This window comes from Protopterus annectens, chromosome 16.part0, assembly GCF_019279795.1.
Source record: "Protopterus annectens isolate FY-2018-M chromosome 16.part0, PAN1.0, whole genome shotgun sequence".
Taxonomy (NCBI): domain Eukaryota; kingdom Metazoa; phylum Chordata; order Ceratodontiformes; family Protopteridae; genus Protopterus; species Protopterus annectens.
Genome location: NC_056750.1, coordinates 281,094,472 through 281,121,425, shown reverse-complemented (window position 1 = coordinate 281,121,425; position 26,954 = coordinate 281,094,472). Strand labels below are relative to the sequence as shown.

General features: G+C 41.6%; 1 protein-coding gene across 2 annotated transcripts in view; it reads left to right on the top strand.

Annotated features, from left to right (window-relative positions):
• The window catches only part of LOC122790765 (Y+L amino acid transporter 2-like), a 1,821,102-nt gene that overhangs the window by 1,733,799 nt on the left and 60,349 nt on the right, over positions 1 to 26,954 (top strand). For both annotated transcript variants that reach the window (XM_044058377.1, XM_044058375.1), the window contains one exon: positions 20,034 to 20,217. In XM_044058377.1, the coding sequence (XP_043914312.1) occupies positions 20,034 to 20,217 (184 nt within the window). The remainder of the gene's footprint in view (positions 1 to 20,033; positions 20,218 to 26,954) is intronic.

Below are 26,954 nucleotides of genomic sequence, written 5' to 3'. Positions count from 1 at the left end.
GACATACAAGGCCATGTCCAATCCACCTAAAGAAAAGCTTATCCTCTCGAGCCACACGCTCTAGGGATCTAAACCTCACCACAACAATAAATAGGACGTGCTGGAGGGATAGATTCCTGTCACTGAGACTTCCCATGCTTTGGAACAAGATTCCAGTCTACATTAAGCAGAGCTCCTCACTAACACTCTTCAAGAGAAACCTTGATGAGTGAATGGGAAACAGAAAGTTTACCCCTGGGATCACTTCAGTGGTTCTGCTGGACAAAGGCACAGGGAACTAATCTAAGGGGGCGGCGAAAGCCAACACATTCTGGCTAGGCTTATAAATGTCTTCGGGCAGATAGCCTAGTACCTGCCTCTGAACCTATGTATGTATATAGCATATATCATGGACAAAATTAGGTCAAAAATTAAAAGAGATAGCTGGGTGCTCAAGACCCAGGATAAAAAAGTGACCAATCCTGGTAGGCGCACTGGTGCCAGGACTGGAAGAAATGACAATGTAGAATCCTCAAAATACAGAAACATTCCTACAATGGGGCCAGGTCAGGCCCAGGGGGAGGATGCCCCCCCTGTAGTAGAAGAAAGTAGCAGTCCACAAAAATCACAAAAACTGATAGGACAAAGAAGAACCATAAAGACAATAGAGTGGACTATTGAGGCTAGGAAAGAAGTTATATATTGTTACTATTATGCAAAAAGCCCAGAATTTTCAGACACAAGCTATTAAAAATAATTAATACAAAAATTAGAGGAAAGAAAAATACTTCCACAAGAAAAACTGTCAGAAGCTTCAAATGAAAGTTTGCATTCATTAATACAACAGATTTGTGAAAACAGTATATAGATCAAGAAAGTTTGATCTGTTTGGAAAAAGAAGCATTTGTGGAGGTGCGAAAATATAAACAACAAAACCAAGAGATATTTGAAAAGTATAAAAAAGAAATATGGACATGGGAAAGAAGTGAGATTTGATAAGGAGAAAGCCAAATTAATCAATGTAAAGAAGGCAGCCCCAAAGATATTCAAAGAGAAATACAGGCAAAGGCATCCGGATATGGAAAATTTCACTATAAAAAAATAGTATCACAAAGATGGAATGTAGAAAAGAAGATTAGTAAAGTAAAAGTAAAAAAAAAATAGAAGCTGAAGATGTTCTTCGTGTTTCACTGTTGCAGTCATCACATTTGGGGTTATTCCTGCCAGTGTAGCCCTCAGTCAGCCCGAATACCAGAGACTTAGTATTTCTGCGTCGGTTGCTGTCGCGTGAGGACTGACGTCAGGTCATCAGTAATATAAAGTAAGGCAGCCGACACCATTACATCAGTCTTTCTTGCTATGGAGCCCGAATCAGAAGCAGTTCACACGAGTGCCAGTCAGCCACTACCTGAGTTTTCGTCTACCGAATTGAAGTTGAAGTCTTCTAAAGCTAAGTATCCCATTGGGGATCATTTTTTCTTGCACTAACCGATGTCAGAAAAAGTTAATAATTGTCTCGCTTGTGGAAAGCAGATGCCACACCGAGACTTCCACTCTTACTGTGTCACTTGTTTAGGGCCTGACCACGATGTCCCCCATTGTCACTTCTGTGCTTTGTTCAACGCCAGAACTATCCATCGTTGGGCCCTTATTGTAGCCAGATATTTGCTCTTACAGTCCTCAAATTCCGATATGGCTTTGACAAGCCATCCGACAGCAGATCTTCTGAAAAAACATAAAGATAAAGACAGAGACGGACTGCACAAGTCCAAACCTGCCAACGATGCTTCTGTTAAGCTAGTTGTCAGTTCTCCGCTACTCAGTGAGGTGCTTTCGCAGCCCCTGATGTCTGTTTCTGTTGATTCACAGGTCGCTACCCATACCCTTTCAGAGTCCGGTATGCTGCAAAACTCTTTGACTAAAGATCCTGCAGTTGTGTCTATCCTGGATGGGTCCGGAGCCGCTGAGCAGGCACCGGCTTCTGAGGAAGCCCTTCGCACTACCAAATCTCGACACAAATCGACGTCTTCTTTCGCGACTACCATCCTTTTAAAAACGACCAAGTTTCTTAGGCCCAGGGTACGAACCACACCCAAGAAACCGACAACCCACTCTCAGGTGCCTGCTACCTTGACGCAGTCTCAAATGCTTAAAATGACAGAAGACCTTATCAGGCTGATCAGGGGAAGCCAAGCTACCCCCTCCAAAAGGAAAAGAGATCTGTCCCCTGTAGTTTTGTCTGAACAAGAGTCAGATGAATCTGATGCATCTGAATATGAAGACATGCAACCCCTCTCCACTTATGAGGATTTTGATGCAGAGGATTCCATTCCTTCAGCCTCTCCCCAGAGGATTTTTCCTTTGGGGAAACCCTGCATACTTTAAGGGAGCATTTCCAATGGGGGAGTCAGGACTACCCTCAGTCTAAAAAGAGACTCAGGGAATTCCTAGATCTTCCACAACACAGCCCATTGGCCATCCCCCCCAGTTCTGGATGTTGTGGAGGATGTTTTCCTCAAATCCAGCTTGACTCCTGATGCCCTTCCTCCTGCTCCAGGTACTACAGGGTCCTTAGCTCGCACAAATATGTTTTTAAAAATCCTGCAGCTGACCCTGAGGTCATTTCTCAAGGGCCAAAAGGGATTAAAGCAACCTCTGTTAAGAATCCCACCCCCTCAGACAGGGATTCCCGAGCATTGGACAGATGGGGTAAAAAAGTATACACCTCAGCTACTTTTGCTATCAGGGCACTAAATTGTCAGTTCCATATGTTGAAATTTCAGCAACATACCTTGGAACTCCTTAAGCAACAAATGTCTTCCTTTCCTGCTTGGCCAGAATCTAAAGATTTACAAGAGTTAATGCATTCTGCAAGTCAAGTAACTAAACACCTTGCACCATGGTTTTGATGCCCTAGAAGCTTCTTGCAGGGCAGCAGTCACTGGATCTGTCATTAGAAGGCATGCATGGCTTAAGGAACAGCCCCTGCCATACCATGTCAAATCTAAATTGTTGGATTCCCCCTTGCTGAAAGATAAACTTATTTGGCACTGAGGCAGAAGAGGTCTTAAAAAAGATGGAAGAAAAAGCAAAATCTATGCAAATAGTTAAGGATTTCTTGCAGGTCCAGCCCCCTAGGTTCAGCAGGCATTGTCCCTCCAAACTCTGGTCCTTTCCTGCTCCCAGTAAACTGGCCCAGCCTAGGCCATGTGGAAACAAACCCCCCAGACAGCAGTCACAGGGAGTACAGAGATCTAAGCAGTGGACTACCTCCACTTCAAAACCAGGGTGTTCTAAGCCACCCCCTTATGGTAAGAACTCGCAATGACTCACCTCCTCCACCCCCTCCCTCTGCCCACCTTCACTTACTCCTAGGAGTAAAGCTCTCCTTTCACTCAAGCACCTTGGCCATCATTACCAAGGACCACTGAGTTCTGAATATTGTGTCTCAGGAATACAAATTTTCCTTTCACACCCTTCTAACCCCAAAAGGGTTTCCAGATCTACCACCAAATCAGTGGGCAGAGGCTCAAAAGCATATCCTTTCCCTGCTCTCTATGAGGGCAGTAGAGCACGTTTTTACTCCAGACTTTTTCTGGTACCCAGAAAAGAGAGTACCTGGCACCCCATCCTCAATCTATCCATTCTTAACACCTTCCTGGTGATCCCAAAATTCAAAATGCTCACCTTCCAGCACCTTCCAGCTCACCTTCCAGCAGCTGCTACCCATGCTGTCCAAGGACGTTTGGCTAGCCACCCTAGATCTAAAAGAGGCCTACCTCCACATTCATATCAGGGAATCTTGCAGGAAATATCTCCGCTTCAGGGCAGGATCTCAACACTTTCAGTTCTCTGCGCTTCCCTTTGGCTTATCTACTGCTCCCAGAGTTTTCACAAAATGTCTGGCTCTGGCCATTGTCTTTTGCAGACAAAGAAATATTCAGATTTACCCATACTTAGATGACTGCCTTATTCAGGCAGACAGTCAGGAAAAGCTGCTCAAGCACCTGGCCTTTGTAAAGACACTCCTAACCTCCCTAGGGTACACTCTCAACAAAAAGAAATCCAAACAGGTGCGTACCCAAATGATAATCTTCCTGGGAGCAAGTCTGGATACAGCATCCCAGATGGCATACCTTACACCAGAGAAACAAATTTTCCTGACAACCTACTTCTCTCAACTATCCACCAGGCCCCAGCTAACTGCAAGGAAGATCCTGCAAGCTCTGGTGTTCATGGGATCTTGCATACTACTCATTCCATGTGCCAGACTGCATATGAGGAAACTTCAGTGGTACCTAAAGAGCCTTTGGTGTCAACACTGTCAAGACCTGTTAACTCTGCTACCTATAATTCCTTGCCTCAGAAAAGATTTTCTTTGGTGGGCAACAGCATGCTCCCTCAACAAGGGACTGCCTTTCTCCCCACCCTCCGCCGCCCAGACCCTCACGACAGATGCATCAGACTATGCTTGGGAGTGCACACCTGGACAGCAGGTGCATACAGGGCCAATGGAGCCCACAGCAAATCTCTCTGCACATCAATCAAAAAGAGATGATGGTCTGCAACATGCCTTGATAGCCTTCAAGCCCCTTCTCTCTCCAGGGGCTCTCCTGATCAGAGCAGACAACACCACTGTAATGTGGTACATCAACAAGCAGGGAGGGACTCACTCCTACCCTCTATGCAGGCTGGCCATGACCCTTTGGCACTCAGCCTCTGCCATGCAACTACACCTGTTGGCACAAGTCCTACCAGGCTGTCTCAACTCTCTGGCAGACCAGTTAAGCATAAATCTTCTGGACCCACATGAGTGGCAACTCAACAGAAGTGCCTTCACCCTAATAACTCAGAAATGGGGAACCCTGAAGGTTGACCTCTTTGCCTTCCACACCAACCATCAGCTCAGCAAATTCTGCATCAGGGAGCATCACTGCATGGCTTGGAAAGTGGATGCCCTGTCCTTCCCCTGGGTCAATCTATCGGTCTATGCCTTTCCTCCCCTAGCTTTTATACCCAGGGTACTGCTCAAAATATGGGAGGAAAACCAAGGACCATTCTTATAGCTCCAGACTGGCCCTGACAACACTGGTACCCCTTGCTGTGCAGCCTGTCACTGTTGCCTCCATGGCATCTTCCTCAGATTCCAAACCTCCTGACCCTGAGGGAAGGGAAATTCGTGCATCCCAAATTGCAGACACTCAGTTTGGCAGCTTGGCTTATTCCTGAACCAATCTGCCAACCTCAGTAAACAGGTTCTGAATGTTATCCGTGAGGCCAGACGCCCTAACACCAGAAAGTCTTATGCTGATAAATGGAAAAGATTCTGCACCTGGATCCAGGCCAAGGGAGCCAATACAGCACAGCCCCCCCCCCCGTCCCTCCCTCTCATCCTGTATTACTTAGCTGACCTACTACACAGTGACCTCTCTTTTTCCTCAATAAAAATTCATGCCTCTGCTATTTCTGCTCATTTTCACACTGAGCAGCCACTTTTCTCACACCCTTTGATCACACAGTTCCTAAGAGGGGCATGCAACTTGAAGCCACTCAGAAGGGCACCAACACCGGCTTGGGACCTTGACTTTGTATTGGAAAAGCTCACCCTGCCCCCTTTCGAACTAGCTTCTTCTGCAGAGCTAAAATTTCTCTCCTGGATGACAGCATTCCTTCTGGCCATCACTTCAGCCAGAAGAGTCTCTGAGCTGCAAGCACTCATGGCTGTGGAACCCTTCATCATCTTCCATGCAGACAGACAGGGTATCCCTAAGAACTAACTCATCCTTCATGCCCAAGGTGGTGTCCAATGTGGCTCTCAACCAGTCCATTAATTTGCCCACCTTTTTCCCTAATCCCCAGAACAAGGGGGATAGGATTCTTCACTCTCTAGATGTGCACAGGCAGCTCAGATTCTATCTAGACAGGATTAAATCCTTCAGAAAGTATGATCAATTGCTGTTTAGCTTTGCTACAGTGGCAAAAGGCAAAGCCATCTCCAAACAAACCATTTCCAAATAGATAGCATACTGTATCCATTTATGCTACAACAGAATGGAAAGCCTCCCCCAAGGGGGTCAGGATACACTCCACCAGAGCAGCCTCCACATCTGCAGCTTTCCTCAGAGGAGTCCCCGCCAGGGACATCATGGAGGTTGCCACCTGGACATCTGTTCACACTTTTACCAAGCATTACCACCTGCCTCTCGTCTCCAAATCCAGGGCAAGGTTTGCCTTTGCAGTCTTGTAGGGCATCCTAGCCAGCCCCTAGTTTCCTTGACTGCCTCCACCCATTTCCTCAGCTTTGAGAATCAACCCAAATGTGATGACTACAACAGTGAAACACGAAGAACATAGTACAGTCGTATACACTTACCATAAATGTAGATGTTTGAGTGTATTCACTGTTGCATCCTGGTTTTCCTCCCTCCCTCCATCCTGCTTTCTTTTTTTTCTCCTTTTATTACCATTCTTCCTTATTGTCCTCCTTTCCTTACAAGAGACATATTGGTATTTATTTTCCACTGGTGGGGTTCTTCCACCAGAACCTGGCCTCCTACTTGGGGGCACCTGACAGGTTAGGACAGGAAAAACTGATGCAATGTCGTCGGCTACCTTTCTTTATACTACTGACGACCTGACGTCAGTCCTCAAGCGACAGCAACTGACGCAAAAATACTAAGCCTCTGGTATTCAGGCTGGCCGGGGGCTACCCTGGCAGGGATAACCCCAAATGTGATGACTGCAACAGTGAATACACTCGAACATCTACATTTATGGTAAGTGTACACAACTGTACTTTATGGAGTGCCTGTGAAGTGAAGGATTTGGTGTAGAAGGTCTAACACAAGTGACTTCACAGCATGATGGAGCGAGTCCCCAAAGTAGGGAGAGGCAGGAAGATCAGGAAACATCTGAAGAAGAAATATGGACATGGGAAAGAAAAGGAGATTTAATATGATATAATATTTATGCAAAGGTGAAAGCAAAACTAACCAATTTAAAAAAAGCAGCACTAAAGATATTTGAAGAGAAATACATTCAAAGGAATCCGGACATGGAAAACTTTACAATACAAAAAATAAGAAGACAAAGAGGAAAAGCAGAAAAGGAGATTAGTAATGGAGAGGTTGAAGAAATAGAAACTGAGGTTATGGCGTACCTGGGAAGTGAAGATTTCAGTGTAGAAAATCTAATTCAGAAAGCACCACAACAGGATAGAGCAATGGATATCCAAATTAAGGGGAAACCAGTGGAAGAGGAAACAATTAGTCAGGTGCCATATGAAGATAATTTGGAGCCTTTCACAGGAAACCAGCATAAATGTTCAGTAAGCTAGACAGCAAGGGAAGGAGCAGGAAACTGTGGAAACTCTGATGCAGTCAATGTTGAGGAGTGATAGGCCAGTGAGTTCTCATATGACAAAGCAACGGCTGGCACAGGATGAAATTGAAGAGAATGTGCCACAGGAAGATGCTATAGAACCTTCTATAGAATCCCTGCAGGAAATGGAAAACAAGGGATGTGTCCTCAGTTTGGAATGAAAATGAGCTAAGAGAAGAGCTGCTTGATTTAATAGACATAGACAGATATATCAAGATCAATGAAAGAAGTAGACTGCAGAAGGTTAACAAAACCCAAAAAGTCAGAAGTCTGATAAAACAAATGCACACAGTAATTAGGAAAGTTCACAGAGTTCCATGTGATAAAACAGAAGTAAACAGGATATATTATTGTGCAGCTAAATTAATAACTGATAAAGTTCTACCACAAGAACATAGGCTAGTCAGGGAAAGGAAGGGGGGAAATCAAATACCGCCATGGAAGTATCGAATAGCAAAAACTATAAAGCAGTTAAGACAATAAGTGTCACTGTTAGAAGACTATAGAAGAGGGAACAGATCAACAAAAATACTAAGAAAGATAGATGTGATAAAAGAAATGTGCAGAATTAGAACAGAACAGGATGTATCATGCACTTTCGCAAATAAACAAAAAATTTCAGCGTAGGCAGAAAAACTTAGAAGATACGAAAATAAATATAAAGGAAAAGTACAAAATAAGTAATTTATTGATGACCCAAAAACGTTTTATAGAGAATTGGGAAACAAAGTAAAAGGAATGGAAAGACCGCCAAAAAAAAGAAGAAATAGCTACATTTTGGATAAATATCTATGAAGATCCTGTAGAACATAACAAAGATGCTAAATGGATAGAAAAAGTTAAAGAAAGAATAAGAAGTTTAAAGGTGCAGGATATGAAATGGGATGAAGTAACAGCCAAAGAGATTGAAATAAAGTTAAGAAAAGCTGTAATTGTAAAACCCACTCCCAGATGCAGTACCTAAATTTTGGCTAAAAGTATTAACATCTTTGCACGAAGATTTAGCCATGAGTAAGAACTATTTATATGCGGACTCCGAACAGACACCAACATGGCTAACAACAGGAAAAACAATGCTCCTACTTAAGAGTGAACATGCAAGCTACCCTAAAAATTATAAACCAATAACTTGCCTTCCGACGACGTATAAACTATACATGGGAGTTGATGCTGACAGAGTTTATAATCATTTAGAAGAAAATTCAATTATGGCAGTAGAACAAAAGGGCAATAATCGAAAGTCATATGGAACAAAGGATCATTTGTTCTTAAATAAAGCCATAGTGGAGAACTGTAAAAAGGAGAAGAATCCAAGTATGACATGGATTGACTACAAAAAAGCATTTGATAGTATCCCACATTCAAGGATAAAAGAGTGCTTAAAATGTATAAAATACATCCTGCACTGATCGACTACATTACAGTGACCATGAAACAGTGGCAGACCTCTTTGCAATTAAGCTGTGATGAAGGACAAATTATTATCCCAGGAATAAAAATTCAAAGGGGGCTATTCCAGGTTGACTCTGTCACTGCTGCTATTCTGCCTTGCCCTTAACTCATTAAGCTATGTACTTAGCTTACGCCATGGCTATAATTTGGCTCCTAGAAAACAACAAAGTGTAAAGACTTCTCATCTTTTCTTTGTTGATGATTTAAAACTGTATAGCTCATCAGATGAGGAACTGAAAGCACAACTGCAAGTTGTCAAAACTTTTTCAGATGATACAAGAATGTTATTTGGTCTTGATAAATGTGCAAAAGCAACCTTTAAAGCAGGAAAACTGCAACACCAGGAAAACATCAGTTTGGGACAAGAATGTGATATAAAAGAACTTGAGCAAGGAGGAGTATTTGGGAATTGATGAAGGATCAACAATAAAACATAAACTAATGTGAATAAAACTTAGTAAGAAATATTTCAGAAGACTTAAATTAATCCTGAGAACAGCACTGCCATCTAGGAATAAAATCCAATCTATAAACCAATTTGCTTTTCCTGTCATAATTTACAGTTTTAGAGTGATTGACTGGCCCCAAAACATGTTGGATAGATTAGAATGGAAAACAAGAAGGATGCTTCATGCTCACCAGATGATTTATAAAAATCAGTGCATACCAAGATTATATATTTCCCGTTCCAAAGGAGGGACGGGCCTCCTTGAAACTGATTACATGTACAGATCTGCAGTTGTGGGACTCCACACATATCTGCAGACCTCACAAGACCCAAATGTAGTGAAAGTCTTGAAACATGAGGAGAATAAATATGAGATGACTTTCCTGCTTAGACTAGCAGAAGCTTATTGGCGTCAAGCAGGAATGGAAATCAAACCACAAGTGGATAAAAATGAAGCAGCAACTAAATGTGCCAAAAAAATCAAAAGAAAGAGTATAAGGTGAAGGACCAGATGAGAAGGCAAGAAATGTGGAAAATGCATAAATATAGTTGCAAGTATAGTAAACTTCTGGAAAAACCTCACGTTGATCAGGAACAAATGCAGGAATGGTTAAGGAGAGGTGAATTTAAGCCCAGAGATGAAAGGTTAATATTGGTGGCACAGGATAGTGGGGTACGTACATGTTGGTTTACAAAGTCCATTGAACATGTGGGAGAAACAGACAAATTTCGGTTTTGTAAAATTAAATTGGAAACAGTTGCACACCTCATTGCTGGTTGCGACATACTAATGGCAGAAGGACTGTATACTGAAAGGCATAATAATGTGGTGAGACTGCTGCACTGGGGATTGTGCAAACATTATGGTACTGAAGTGGCTGAAAACACTGGAAACAAGAGCCACAAAGAATCATAGAAAATGATGAAGTCTACATCACATGGGATCATCCGTTACCAACAGTTCAAAAGATAGATGCTAGAAAACTGGATATAGTGGTCCAAGAAAAGAAGATAAAAGTAGCATTGATCGTTTAAATCACCACACCCAGTGACTACAGTGTCTTGCATACAGTGAGACACAAAGTAATACAATGCCAGGATTTGCAAGCAGAAACGAGAGCAATGTGGAAGAAAGATACCCAGATAGTTTCAACAGTAGTAGGAGCAACGAGTCTTATAAAAAAGAGTCTACAATTATATTTAGATATGCTACCAATACATGTAACTCTGTACGAATCGCAGAAGGAGTCATTACTGGGCACACTGCGGGTGCTGCAAAGAGCACTTTTGGCTGACATCAAAGAGTGAAACGATACTAATTTCATGAACTTTAATCATACTTTGACTTAGGAATGGGGTCCATTGCTGTCATAATATTAGAAACCCAAAAGATTAGGAGAAATTAAAAAAGGGAGGTCTAAGTGGCAGGGTTGGAATATTGTGGTAGTGCCAACTCTTCAGTCTGCTTTTTTTAGGAGCGCAAATTCAACGACAGTGCTGTTTAAAGAACAACAGCCATCATTACAACGATTCTGTAAAGTTTGTTTATGGATGGTAAAAAGAAAAAAAATGCTGTCTATAATACTTAAGATAGGCATATTACCTCTCCTTCTCCAGGCATTAAAATTCATTGCACTGGCTTTTCAAAAAAAGATCACAAACCAGTCATTATTTACTAGACTGTATATAGTCAGTCACAGGGATTCTAGCGCAGACTGAGTTTACATCCGTGTGTGTGTACATGCATGTGAAGCACGCATGGAACTCATTAAAAGAGAAGACATTACCGCCATGAGTGTTTTTTTTCTTTTATTAATTTAGTATTGAAGCCTCTTGTCTGCACACTGACATCGGGATTTAAAGGGGCCAGTCTGGAATTCATGGCACCCTATTATTTTGAGCTCAAAACTGGGAAATACCGAGGAATTTGGTACAGTTGAGAGGTATGCTCCTTGCCATGGAGCAAAGTATCAGTGTATGGGGCTGATAGTGTCAGTGTAAACTATAGCAAGAAATCAGGGATATATACTAGACTAAAAGTGCTCATCACTCAAAAAAAAATTAACAGTGGTGCCCACATCATTCATAATACAGCCAAAAAAAAAAAATCTGCAGCACAACTCCCATATGAAGTAGAAATCTTCATTATGAATTCTTCAGCAATTTCTTGTGTTCTGCCAAAAGGTCCAGAAAATTGAAAGACTTCTGTGAGTTCTGTGGCATGGCATTCAAAAATCCTCTGAAGTATGGGCCAACAAGGGGAGTTTCCCCTCCTTCCAGCCATTGACAGAGTAATCAAAATACCTCAGCAATGCCGTTGTATTTTGTTTCCTAGAGAACAGACTAGACTCCTGGCAGATATGGCAATACTTCTCAAGCAGTTAGCATGGAGAGAGCATATTGCCTGCACTGCCCCAGTATACATTGTATTTTCTCAGTCTTGTTCTTGTTAACTTCTTTGAGCACATGTGTATATTGGAAAAACTGCAATGGAGACCTCTTCAGTGATGGTTTCTCTAAAGAGTAAACTGCATGCAAGAGTTGAACATGCTTTTTTGGGGGGAACGGGTTACTTAGAGCACTCAAACTCATTAAACAGCACTTCTTGTAACAAGTTGAAAAGAGATTGGAGACACTTGAAGCAGTGGACTGAGTTTAGTAATGCCTACTACTTGGTTAAGCTGTCAAAACTGACTTTAACTGAGCCATTTGTAGTCACTAATTTACTTAGTATAACCACTGCCCTCAATCTGTAGGACACTGATGAAGAGATTCTCTTCCAGGACTACTGGACAATCAAGCCCCTCTTCTCCAAGAATTGTCTTATCACTAGGAGAAAAGTGACATAAGATTTTCAGAGATGGACCCAAATTGCCTGAACAATATCCAGTAATTGTTAGACTGTTGTCAGTAACAGCATCAAACATGTTTGCAGAGTTTTATTTTGTTGTTTAAAAATAAATGGACATATGTAAAATTACTGCATGAAATGCAGCAACTTTAATTCAATCATTATGTCAAACTCCACACTTCCTGTCATAAATCAAATGGAAAAGTACAATTTTAAACTGAAGAAATGTGCGTGTGTGTTTTTTTTTAAGTCTGTCTGTATCTAATTACTTAACATTGGAAGTGAATGTATGCTTTGTAATGAAATCTGTGTTGAGAATATGAAATGTGTGTTAAAATATTTTTTTTTAGTTTAATATAATGTGTAGTATTTAGTTTCTTGCTTGTGTTAAGAATATTTTCTTGTGATTAGTGTACAATGGATATAATTTCTTTTAGTCTCTTAATTGTGTTAAGAATATTTCCTTATGGTTACTGTGCAATATGCAGAAGTTTTAGTTTCTTGCCTTTTTTGACTTTACAGTAAACATACTTTTCTGTTTAATTAGGTTCATAGGTTCATAGGTTCATACTAGGCTATCTGCCCTAGGGCATTTATAAGCCTAGCCAGAATGTGTTTGGCTTTCGCCACCCATTTTAAATTTATTTTGCTATGCCCTTTTTCGAGGTTAGTATACTGTGCCTCTGTCTAACAGTGACACAGAAGTGATACCCGGGGTAAACCTACGATCTCCCATCCACTCATCAAGATTCCTCTTGAAGAGAGTCAATGAGGGACTCTGCCTAACCTGGACTGGGATTTTATTCCAGAGTGAAGGGAGCCTCTGGGTTATGAATCTGTCCCTCCAGCATGTCCTATTTATTTCAGTGCTGAGGTTCAAGTCTCTCGAGCGTAGCTCGATGGGATTTGGATTTTCTGAGGTGCAGCATGTCCATTAATTCCGGGTTGGAGATGGCTTTATCGTCAGGCACAGATCACCTCTGAACAGGCGGTATGCCACTGAGTAGAGCTGGAGTTTCTTTAACCGGGCAGCATATGGCATCTGTTTGAGCCCTTTGATCCTCTTGGTGAGGTACTTTTGGGGTCTTTCCAGTTGCTGCAGGTGTCTGGTAAGGTACATCCCAAAGGGGCATTATACTCAATTATGGGCCTAATGAGGGATGAGTAAAGAGGCACGATGGCGTCCCTGATCTAGATGTGAATCCCTTCATGATTAGGTGAGCTATATAAAATGTTTTTCTAACCACTTTGGCCACGTGGTTGTCAAATGAGAGATTGCTATCAACTTGGGTCCCCAGGTCCCTAATTACTTCTTCTGTACTTAATGGATTACCACCTATGTGGTAATTTGTGGGCACTTTGTTTTGCCAAAGGGGATGACTATACACTTTTGGCATTTAGCTTGAGGCCATGGCTCTGGCACCAGTTGTCTGTTTCTATGAGGCCCTTTTGGAGGATGCTTGTGTCAACTGGAGAGTCGATTATGGCCCAGTTTGCAGTCATCTGCGAACTTGGTCAGCCACAGTCCTTCCGTGTTGGCCTGTACCTCCGAGAAATATATACCAAACAAGAGAGGTCCCAGGACTGAGCCTTGTGGGACACCACTTGTAACTGGTTTGGAGTCTGACATGGCTCCAGCAATTCTAACCATGTGGGTTCTGTCCTTGAGCCAGTTTGCAATCCATCTAGTGACTTAGGGGTTTATATTTAAGCTGGTGAGCTTATCTATAATGCCCGAGTGGGGTATTGTATCGAAGGCTTTTGCGAGGTCCAGATAGGCTGTGTGGACCACCTTCCCCTCGTCAATGGCCTTGGTGACTGTTTCAAAGAAATCAACCAGGTTTAAGAGGCAGGATCTGCCCTTAACAAAGCCGAACTGGGTAGGATCCAGTGTTTGTAGGTCCCCAATATCTTTATTTATGAGGTCCATGATGATCCTTTCCATAGCTTTGCAGACCAAGCTAGTCAGGCTTATGGGGCGATAGTTTCCAGGATCTGTTGAGGCACCACCTTTATGGAGAGGCACCACTGTTGCTGTACGCCACTCTTTGGGCACATATCCTGTAGTAAGGCTGAGATTGAACAGTAGTTTTATGTTTGGGTTTAGCTCTTCTTGGAGTTCATGTAGGGCGCAGCCCGGGACACCATCTGGTCCCATTGATGCTGTGTTTTTTGCTTTGGAGAGGGCAGCTCTTACCTGAGCATCTGAGATGTCAGGGGGGTAGCACTCTGCTGGGATAGATATTTGACCTTTTGGTGGGGGTTTGCGCTGAACCTGTCAGCTAGGATGTTGGCAATGTCTGTGGGTTCGTGTATTTTTGTCATTTTGGACTAATTCTGAGCATATCTGGGAATTACCACCCAGGTTCCTAACATAACTAAAGAAAGCCTTGTGATTATCCTTAGTGTCCTGTGCAATTTTTCTCTCGAAGCTGGCCTTAGACAATTTTATGTGTGCCCGTAGTTTTTTGCTAATACTGGTCAGTGATGCCTTCCCTTTTTGGGATTTTGCTCTATCATTTAGTAGCTTCCTTCTTCTATTGTATAGTTTGTTTATGGCTGGGGTACACCAGACAGGACGTCTGCCTTTGGAGGATTGGGTCTTGGTTTTATTTGGGATCGCATGATCCATGCATTCCTGAAGGTGTTCATAGAATGCGTTTATAAAGGATTCTGTGGTCTGGGCTGTGTTTTCCACAGGCCCGGGGGCTTTGAAGGATTCCACCTCAGTTTTGAGGAGTGTGAAATTTGCTTTAGAGAAGTTTTTCACTGTGGTTTTCTGGGCAGGGGGTGGGGTCGGGATGTGAATATCCAGTGAGATTTGTTTATGGTCTGATCTTACCAGTGAGGGATACACTTCTGGTCTGGAGCATAGAGTCCCCATGTTGGTAATGATCAGGTCCAGTATGTTTTCCCCTCTTGTGGGAGTGGTAACAAGTTGTTCCATAACATTTGAGTTTATAAATTCTAGGAACCTTTGTGCTAGGGTGTTGGAGCTAGAGTAATGCTCCCAGTCTATGTTTGGGTAGTTGAAGTCGCCCAATATAATGGTGTTTGGAGAGACCTTCATATTTTCCAGTGTTCTCAGGAAGGCCGAGTGGGGTTCCTGGGTTTGGGAGGGTGGTCTGTAGCAGGCTATAAACTGGAAGGCAGTTTTACCCACTGTTAGTTGCACATGAATAGTCTCTGATGCTTCGTGCTTTGCCACCAACCTGGAGGTGTGGGTATCTTTGATGAATATCGATACTCCCCCTCCTTTTGTGGTTCGGTCCAAGTTTTGGGGTCGAAAAGCATGGTATGAGGTATAACCTGGTAGTGCTGGGGTGCTCTCGGGAGCCCTGAACATGGTTTCTGTTACTGCACAGATATCAATGTTCTCCATGCTAAGGAGAGTTTCGAGTGCGTGCATCTTGAGGTTTAGACTTCTGGCGTTGAGTAGCATTACTCTTAGTTTCTTATCCCTTGTGATACCTATGGAGGTGGGTTTGTCTTTTGAGCCTTGCCTAAAAAAGGCACTATGGGGGTAACAAGAGCCTTTGCCAATATCCGAAAGCCCAGGGGTGACAGGTGCAAGCTGTCCCTAGCGAAGCATCGTGGCTTGTCGAGCATATCATCCCAAGCTGACAGGCATTGGATCCCCTTTGAATGACACCAGTACTTAAGCCAATTGTTTTAATTGATCATCTTGTTTTCATATTGTGGCATCATTCTTGGTGAGGGTAAGATGCTACTCAAGGTCAGGGTCATACCGGCCTGGGCTACATGCTCAGAGAGCTCCTTTATGTCTCTTTTCATGTAGTCCAGGGAGGTACGTCTCAGGTCATTCACACCAGCATGGACAATGACTGAGTCATATTTGTACTTGCCTTGGAGTGACCTGAGTGCTTGTGTTATGTGGCGGATCCTAGCACCCGACTGCTCACCGTGACCCACTCCTTGTTCAGCCTGGTGAGCGGGACGTCAGTGTGCCTGACGATAGAGTCACCTATTACAAGTGTATCAGGTGTGTTGTTTAGTCTTAAGGGCTGTGACTGTTCGGCACACTGGCTTTGTGAGATATGTGCTGCACGTATTTTGTTTTGGGGTAGCGGCTGCTTGGGTGTCTGCTTTGGAGGTCTCTGCTGCTTCGGCAGATCTTTATTTAGAGCCTCCGAGTATGTTTTGTGTGATTATGTGTTTGGTTTGCTGTCGTGGTAGGTCTATGTGAGACTGGAATTGTAGTGAGTGTGGTTTCCTTCTCCTCCTGACTGGTTATGCCAGTACTGAGTTGAGAGAGCTTAGCCTCCAGTTTGGCTATATGGTTGCATCTCTCACATGTGTTGGAATTTGTTGGGAGGAGGAGAGGGTTGTCTGTGTACATGAGGCAGTTGTAACATTGCATCAAGATTCCCAGATTCACCAGCTGGACCGGAGAGGAGATTGACAACTGACCTTTGGACATGCTAGAATAATATTGGGAATTCCTTAATAATTGAAAACCAGGGCCAGTGGGGAGTGAGGGTGTAGTGCTTTTAATTTTTAGTGCTGACTTATATAATTGCTTTAGTGAGCAAGTGCCAGGTAACTTAAGTGCAATGTGTTACAGGTAACTTAAATGCAAAAACGACAAACAGTAACTTTCTTTCAAGTGAAACAAGGAAATAAGTACAGTAAGCAATGCAGATATCACTAGTGATCCACAGAAGCTGAGAAGCGCGTATTAGGTGGAATTAGCGTTCCAGGAAATAACAAGCAAACAAACAACAAGCATATAAACAAAGCTAGATTCAGCAGGCCTGGATCTAGTCTATGCTACAGCAAACAAGGTGTACCAATTTCAGTAAGATACAGTTCAAATATTCAGGCACTATAAACCTTTAACCAGAAATTCCCAGCTCAGAAGGGCAGAGTCCAGCCTCTTCTCCCACAAGAGTGCAGACCACAAACCTCCTTAATGTAAAATAACTGGCCTGAAGCCCAAGTGCTTAAACCAGAACTAATACACTTTAAGAATAACAGACACTGGGCTCTCAATCAACAGTTCCCAACTTAGAAGGATGAAAGCTACCTGTCCTGCCACCACAGTGCATGCCACAAACCTTCCTAATGTAAAACAACTGGTCTGAAGCCCAAGTGCTTAATCCAAAAGACTTAGAATGATAGCTACACTTTAATCAAGTTACTACCAAGCAGTAATAAATACAATTGAATACTTTAGACTAGAGAATGCCTGGATTAGTGCTCAAGTTACACAAACAAAGCTAGATCCAGCAGGCCCGAATCCAGTCTATGCCACAGCAAACAAGGCGCACCAACTTCAGTAAGAAGCAGTTCAGATATGCATGCACTATAAGCCTTCAACCAGAAATTCCCAGCTCAGAAGGGCAGAGTCCAGCCTCTCCTCCCACAAGAGTGCAGACCACGAACCCTCTTAATGTAAAATAACTGGCCTGAAAGCCCAAGTGCTTAAACCAGAATTAATACAATTTTAGAATAACAGACACTGAGCCCTCAATCAGCAGTTCCCAACCTAGAAGGATGTAAGCTATCTGTTCTGCCACTACAGTGCAGACCACAAACCCTCTCAGTGCAAAACAACTGGTCCGAAGCCCAAGTGTTTAAACCAAAAGGCTTAGATATGAGTTACACCAAGCAGTAATAAATACAATTGAGTACTTTTAAGATGATGCAAAAGTAAAAAAAAAGTAGGTAGAAACACAAGAACAGTAAAAGCAGATGAAATTTTTTTTTTTTCTGAACAAGTGCTGAGATCAAAGAAACAGATTTGAGTGCTGAAACTAGAAAACTGGCTAGTTATAAGAAGAAGAAAAAAACTAAGCTAGAAGGCTTCCCTCCAACACAGAAGGGCTTGGGGGCTCAGAAGCCTAAAAATAGTCTATACCACTTAACAGGAAAGGCGGGAAACAAGCTTAATTTTTTTTTTTTTTTTTTTTTTTTTTCTGTTTCCCAGATGCTCTCTTTGTACACAGTAGGAGGGCCTGAAATCAGAATATGATCTCACTGCACTCAGTTGAGTGAGCAAATGAGATGGGCCCAGAAGGAGTATCCAAACACAAATTTACAAGAGGGGCGGGCAGTTGCAAGGCCACTAGGATTAACACCAAAACAAAAACAGGGAGGGTGGCTGGGACTAACTGAAGAGCAGAGTGAATGAGAGCATAGTGTGCTTTTTCTAATCAAGTTTACTTTCTGTATAACATGTGCAATATGTGTTCTTCCATTAATGGTTTGTGAGAGGGATTTCAGTATGCTGTTACTGTATAACTTCACAAAGTCATTAATTGCACCGTCTTCTTCACTACTCTCATGTTGAAATGACGTGCTTGATCATACCCTCTATGCATGACCACACTCACATTGATTTATTAGCTATACCCATGAGTCCCACAGTGGACCACTGGAAAGTTGACAACTCTAGCTTAATTAAAATACTCAACATTCGTCCACCTTTTGTGCTTCCTTCAGTAACTTTGGAATGAGAAAGCCAATTTTAAACATTGTGCTCATATTTCATCACTTGCATTTTGGAAAAAAGGAACTGCTTTACTTGAAGCTTTACAAGAATTTAAGCTTAATACATTGTGAACTATATATCAGAATGGATGACTAGTAGGAAACAAAGTAGGGTGTAGTGGAGACTGATGTACCTGGGAGCAGGGGGCATGCCAAGTTCCACAGGAGTCCATTCTGGGCCCATGTCTGTGCACGTGGAGTTCCCCATGAGTTCATTCTGGGCCCATGTCTGTGTAATATTTTATTTGTACAAAGCACACTTGATAATTCTAAATTCATGTGTTAATCTTAATTTACTGCAAAAGTATGTAGATATTCTGACACTTTGTTGCTTGGAGTAGTGTGTAACCTGTAATGGGAAAAAATTATATTATGTTCGTATTCTGGCATTCCTTAATTAATGTTAGCAGATGTTATGGCATGAATTTTTGTGGTGGTCTGGCACCCTTTAAATTAATCTTTAAATGGAGCCCCCTTGAAATAGCCTATACAGTCAAAAATGTATGTACTGGTAGTATTTATCTAGTAGTCTTAGTTCTGAAGGACATGTCCCTATAATACTGAAGCATGCGTATGGACTTTTCAGCCAACTTTTCAAAATGTTAACTGAAAAGCATCAGCTTTGTCCCTCATTTATATTTCTTCATTCAGACCTGTAACTGAATATGTAGAGATCTCTTTTTTCGTATTCTGTTGCTGTTCTTACTAGACTGGAATAGATTCAAAAATGTTATACTAAGATGATGAGGAAGTTATGGGATTATCAACCTGTTTATATGCGTCCAGGTAATAACTGTTTATGGGCATACTGTTTTTTGTACAGATACTGTTGTGATCCCTTAATGAAGGCCTAATTTAATCTTAAAATATTCCAGATTTCCTGTTTTACTGAGGTGATAAGTTTTTTTTCGGGTGCACTCACTCATGCAGTTCGCAAGTTTCTTACACATACATTTTTTTTTTTTATGGAAAGTGCTTAGTTAATAACTTCAATAATAAACTTGAACTTGAACAGTGGGATCCCTGTTTGTGACATAGGTACCCTAAAATGTTGCTTACTAACTCTATGAGCCAAATGAGGTTTGATCTATTTCTTTCCCAGAATGTAAGCTCCTAGATGTCTCTTGCAGTACCAGCTTTTTACTTCCTTCCACTCTGTGAAAGAGACAGGAATGCTGTCTTGATAACTGTCTCGATGTATATGTGAGCATAAGATATTTTATTTGCCTAATATCCCATTGTGTCTAGATGTGGTGGTTGGGTTTATTCCTTGTTGTACAGATGAATACTGCAAATTGGTGTGCTGTGTTATATTACAGGAAATTAAGTGGTAAAATGTTTTCTTCAATAATTATGTTGATTAAAGCTTATGCTGATCATATTTAGACTGAAACATGTTATTTCTTACAGCTTAATTTGGTGTTCCCAATTATATTCTGCTGCTGCACCATCTTCCTTGTTGGAGTTCCTCTCTACAGTGACACAGAAAACTCTCTTATTGGCATTGGAATTGCCCTCTCGGGTGTACCAGTTTATTTTCTTGGTGTCCACAAACCTGCCCATAAACTACTTCAGTGGATCAAAAACCTTATCAGTGAGTATCTACATTATCTGTTAAGATTTTGCTCATCTGTAAATCAGTCAGAGTAACTATATTTAGTTACTGATTGCTTAGATTACTCAAGTTGCTGAATATTTATAAATTATTTTAAGTGAAAGACAAGTGACACTGCTGCATCTGGTTTAGTATTGCTTGATCTAAATTAGCAAGCTTCCCTTTCTTTTGAGAGTGGTTCAGCCAAAGCCTTCATAACTAGACTATTAGATTACCCCATCAATTAGTAGGTATGATGGTGCCTTTGTGGTTAAAATTTCTGCCTGATAGCTTCAGTTCAGTTCTGGCACCCTGATTACTGTCATTGTGGAATTTTCATTGTTATCTAAAAATTGTCCACATTTTTCCTGGATTCTTTAGCTTGATTTTACCTAGCAAAATTATATTGGAACTACTTGTTACTGTAAACTGTGAATTTGTACATGTATATGTTACAGGTAAATATCAGTTACTTCTGACTTGGCCAGCCATGACACTGTCAGGTTGAATAATTACATTTGAATAGGTAAGTTGATAAATAAGGTGTTCTGTTCCAGGAGTATTGTCATTATTTTGGCTGACAGAGTGCAGTCACTAACACCTGCCCTCACTGGTCACTTCTGTATATTTAGATTGTGAAGACAGAAAACTACATTTATAATTCTCCCCTTAATTTGTACGGTTATGTTGGGAAATTTACCATTTTCAGATTTTTTTTTCTTTTTCATAGGTTGGTACTAGGGCCTATACAAGCTTAGCCATAACAATTCCCTGGCTAGTTCTTCCCACATTATTTACTTCCCTGGACCCCTGTCTAGCAAGGAGACTGACATGATCCCCAGGGTGAATTTTCTTTCTCCCATCCAATCGTCAAGGTTCCTGAGGGCCAAAGAGGCGCTCTGGCTTGACATGTATGGGCAGTCTATTCCAGAGTCTGGGGAGTCACTGGGTCAGGAACCTATCCCTCCAGCATGTTTTGTTTATCGTGATGACAAGGTTTAGATTCCTGGAGCATGTGGCTCTGAGGGATTGGGATTTCCTTAAGTGTAGCATGTCCAACAGCTCTGGGTTTATAGGTTCATAGGTTGGTACTGGGCTATCTGCCCGAAGGCATATATTAGCCCAGCTACGTTGTGCGGTATTCACTGCCCCTTTAGTAGTTCCCTAGACCTTGACATGGCCATGTATGTTACGCAGATATCGCCTCTGAGTAGACGATATGCGACTGAGTATAGCTGGAGTTTTGTAAGGCGGTCAGCATAGGGCATCTGCTTTAGGCCTGTGATTCTTTTAGTGAGGTATTTCTGCGGCCTTTCCAGTTGTTGCAGATGTCTTGAGAGGTACATACCAAACGGGGCATTGTATTCTATAATGGATCTAATGAGGGATGTGTACAGTGGGACAATGACCTCCTTTTGTCTGGATGAAAAGCCCTTAGTGATGAGGTGTGTCACATAGAAGGATTTCCTGACTGTTGCAGCGATGTGCTTATCGAAGGTGAGACCACTGTCCACCTGTGTCCCTAAGTCTCTTTATCATACTTTCGGCGTTTAGTGTACTGCCACCTATGTGGTAATTCACGGGTACATGTTTTTTCCCAAGGGGGATAACTGTACATTTCTTGGCATTGAGCTTGAGCCCATGGCTCTGGCACCAAGCATCTGTTTCTGTAAGGCCCTTTTGTAGAGTATCCACATCATTTAGGGATTCAATAATGGCTCCCAGTTTGCAGTCATCTGCGAACTTTGTTAGCCAGAGTCCCTTAGTGTTGGCCTGTACTTCAGAGAAGTAGATGCCAAACAAGAGCAGTCCCAGGACTGAACCCTGAGGTACTCCACTTGTGACTTGTCTGGAGCTGGATTTGAAGTCGGCTACTTTTAGAGTGTGGGTTCCGTCAGTGAGCCAGTTGGCAACCCATTGAGTAACGTAGGGATTAATGCCCAGCTTAGTAAGTCTGTCTATGATTCCAGAGTGGGGGATGGTGTCAAAGGCCTTGGCGAGGATAAGATAGGCTGTGTGGACTGCCTTACCCTCGTCCACGGCTCTGAAGACTGAAGACGTCAATCAGGTTCAGGAGACAAGATCAGCCCTTCACGAACCCAAACTGGGTGGGGTCTAGTGTTTGAAGGTTGCCAATGTCTTTGTTTATAAGTTCCATGGCCTTTCAGATTAGGCTCTTCAGACTGATGGGGCAGCAGATCCCGGGATCCAAGGTGGCTCCCCCTTGTGGAGTGTGATAACTGTAGCTGTACACCACTCAGTGGGCACAAAGCCTGAGGTGAGGCTATGATTAAACATGACACTTAGGTGAGGTGCCAGTTCATTTTGTAGTTCATGTAGTACACAGCCCGGGATGTCATCTGGTCCCATGGATGCTGTATTCTTAGCTTTGGAGAGTGCGTTTTTTACCTGTGTGGCTGTTATAACCAGAATTTGGCAATCTTCCAGTATTGAGATGGGCGATTTAGGGAGTGAGAGGGGGGTGAAGTTGGCACTGAATTGATCTGCCAGAATATAGGCAATATCCTTGTGATCAGTATATTTATTGCCATTCTGTTGTAGCTCAGAGCAGATCTGAGCATTGCCATTTAGATTCTTGACATAGTTATAGAATGCCTTGTGATTGTCTTTGGAATCTTTGGCAATTTTATTTTCATAACTAGCTTTGGAGGATTTTATGAGGGATCCCAGCTTCTTACTGAGGCTGGTAAGGGAGTTTTTTGCATCCTGGGATTTTCCTCTTTTCTGCAACAGTTTCTTCCTTTTGTTGTAAAGTTTGTTTATGGCAGGGGACCACCAGATTGGCTTCCTTTTTTTGGAGGAAAGCATCTTGGTTCTATTTGGGATGGCACGATTCATGCATGAGTGGATGTGCTCGTACAGTGCCTTAGTGTAGGATTCGGCAGTTGATCTTGCAGTTCCCGTCGGCATGGGTGTCATAAAGTTTGTCACTTCTGTCTTGAGTAGCATGAAGCTGGCTTTGGAGAAGTTTTTTATAGAGGTTTCCTAACTGGGGGGTGGGGGTGGGATGTGGATGTTAAGGGTGTTCAGCTTATGGTCAGACCTGACCAACGAGGGGGTGACTATAGGTGTGGAGCATCGATTTCCCATGTTGGTAATGACCAGGTCCAGGATATTGGAGCCCCTGGTGGGACTATGGATTAGTTGATCCAGGGCATTGGAATTTATGAATTCCAAGAACCGTTGGGCAAAGGTGTTGGTACACGAGTAGTTTTCCCAGTTAATGGCAGGGTATTTGAAATCACTCAGTATTAAGGTGTTTGGTTGTATCTTTTTTGTTTTAAAGCCCTTCTCCCTCCTGGATTAAAGCACGTAATAACTTGAAAAACAAGAGCACTGTGGGACACGTCTTAATGAAATGAAAGGGACTTTATTACAAATGTTTAATAATTGCCATTAATAAACAAATTAAAATGACTGTTTGGCCATCATCAGTCTAAGATTATATCAATCAGTGATAATTATCTCTGTGACTATTTGCACGCATCTTGTATTTGTAACTAAAGCCTTAGTTGCTCAGTGATAGCATCATATTGACCCTGCTTGCTTGCTGTTGCATATTTGATGTTGGTGGGGGGTGGCCCACAAGCAAGAATCTGAAAGTATTCAGCATGGTTTAACTGCTGAGAAAATTAAGACATTGCTTTTCATGTTTTATTACTAACTGTACAGAGTGATGTCCAGCAGGACAGATAACATAATATGCACAGGGCAGCTGCTTAAATACCTGGGATAAGCCTGAAATTGGTCAGTATTGATCAGTGCACTGCCCTGGTAAACAAATATAAATAAATAAATAAATAAATTGAAACTGGAAACCTATTTATTTATCACTGTATGAACAAGAAAATCAAAGTTTTACAAACAAATTTACTCAAAATTATTTCAGAAAGCCAAACGGGAGCATACTGCAACCACATTAGAAACTAACATCACCATACATATAAAACTTCTGAAAACAGAATAAGAAATGAAGCAAGACTTAAGTGAGAGGCTACTACACAGACTGTTAAGCAGGACCATTTTCAATCTAGCTGTTACTACATTTGACAGAGAATGTGTACTTACTTTGTACTTCAACAAAATGTACTGTTGTGCCATATCAGTACATTTTAATATATTTATGATTGTCACTTGTGATGTAGGTTCTTCATCAGGCAACCCTTTTATAAATCTCTGCTAGCAGACCGAAGACCAGACTAGTGCCAAAATATCAGCTTTTAGTCCACTGTACATTGCATAATACTAAGAAACAAAAATGTCTTAGTACTACTTTAGAGCTATTGCATAGTTTATATTCTGTTCCTTGTATCACCTGAGTATGTGCCTTGCATGGTGAAACACATTCATGTTAATTGTGTGATGAGTTTACGAACAAACTAGAAGGGGTGAGTAAGACGATGTGGGATGATTAAAACAAAAGCTTCATTCAGAAGTTCATATAAATGCAAACCACATAAGAAACTGCCAAACACTTGGATAGGTGCATTCACAAAATAAGAAAGCCTTTAATACCCATTTCACTGAAAGATTTGTTTGTGGCACTGATATATCTTATTTCCCAAAATATAAAATAATGTACCTGTATTGAATGTTATTGCAGTAGTAGCCCCATCTCCATAACCCCCCCCCACACACACACACATACACACTCACTTACATGTTACACATTTATCTGTCTGCTGCTTTTGTTTACTTGGACTGTCCAGATGGGCTGAGTCATTCTCAGTGGATTCAGGGGAGGAAAACAGTGTCCAGTCAAAGAATAGGAAACTGGTAGTCTGTACAAAGTAGTTCAAATTTAAAGATAGAAAATATGTAACAGACAAAAATCTAAGATGTACAACAACAAACTAACCCTGAAAGGCAGATATTAAGTACATATATAGCATTATATTGAAAAAGACCAACTATGAAGCAGTATTTTTTGTAAATTAAACTTAATACTGGTACTAACAGTTGGTATCATCTTATACTGGACAGAGGGAAAATCAGTTAGAAGCAGTGAGTAATGTACATGTAACAGATGTTTGATATTCTGAACAAAATAGTAATGTACTATGCCAGATGGGATGGAAAACATTACAGAACTGTGGATTGTTTGCACATGAAGTGAATATGCATGATTGAAGATTGCAGCAACAGAGGTTCAATAGTCGATACAATTGGGGTAGGCATTACAGAAAGTAGAATGGTGCAAAATTAACACCACATTTGTAATTGTGTAGAATAAATTGTACCTATGATGCAAGAAGACATTTCTCAGCATACAGGAATGTAAAGATAGTCTGTTGATGCAGCAACTGAGTTTCTTCCTGTTTTACAGCATGCATAGCACAGGCTTGCAAACTGGTTTTGCTTTGTAGGGCTTATTTTCTGTTAGCAATGATATTGCCTTAGATAAGCCTCAAAGACTGTGATGCTTTGATAGCAGACAGACAGAACTAGGAAGGATCTGAACATCCAGCAGTGGGTGTGCTTCGAGTCTGTGGACAGATTTGGCATTTACCCCTGCAAAGGTTTCTTCACATATGCTGCCAGTCTGTGATAACACTAGGATTCACTGAAAGTGGATTTATGGAGGCCAGCATACAGAAGGCAAAAATTAAAATAATAGTCATCATTTCTTCGGACAGGGCGAGTAGAGCCATCTGCTATAACGTACCTTCAGGCAACCATGCTTCCTGAATTTCTTAAATAATACAATAAACTCCCAAGACTGATATACCTCCAGAATGTGCAGTTTTTGAGCTTCAGTGGCATTACGTTCCTACCTGCTGCGAACATTTTTTTTTCCCCTGCAGTCTCGCTCAAATTATTTGGTTGTAATAAATTTCTCTTTGGTCACTGTATATCCTACAGTTCAGGGAGCAGCATTGTCTTTGACAACTAGAAGAAATGTGAGGGCAGTTCTTCAGGAAAGCTGCTGTGTTGGGAGCCAAATGCCCCATGTCATCAAATAGCTATAAGCTTCCTGCTTAGTCAAGGAAAGCAGATAACCCTGGGCTAGGAGTAATACCAGGACATGGTATCGATAATTGGTGTGAGAACAAGGAAATAATACCAAAAGCCACACAATTAGCCAAGGAAAAACTGCAGACAGGAAAAACAAAATTATCTAAGGAGTTTGATGAGCTGATCAGTCAGGTACAATTTCTGTACTACAATGAAACTACATTAAAATGTAGCCATGAGAAATTAATCCAGCAGTTACCACAGAAGATTAAGGCTCTAAGCTGTTAAACTGCTTTGTGCAGTTAAAGGTATAGAGATTGATTCCTTCACCTGGCCAATTCTGAAAAGGCACTTTACCAAGCAATATTCATAGGTAACTCCTGAAGCAGAATGTGTCCATTGATTTTTCCCAATTAACAAATGAATAAACAAAATGTATATATGTTTCAAAAGTACTCAGAGGACCATAAAACTTATTCTTCTGTTTTTAAGTACAGTAGAAAACTACAGATGTTGTCAGTTTTCTTTGAGATGATATGAGATGACAGATCCACCATATCATGTGAATCTTCTTGTCCACCACACTGGCCTAGTGTTTAAGAAATTTCTAATATAAAAGATGCCATTGCTGAACCGTGACTCTTCCTACGGAAAACACATGGGGATTGTGCTGCATTTGTAATGCATGCAATCTGAATTGTGACTTCAGTAGCTCCATGTACGTCATGTGTATTATTTGTTTCTGACAAATTGCTGTATCA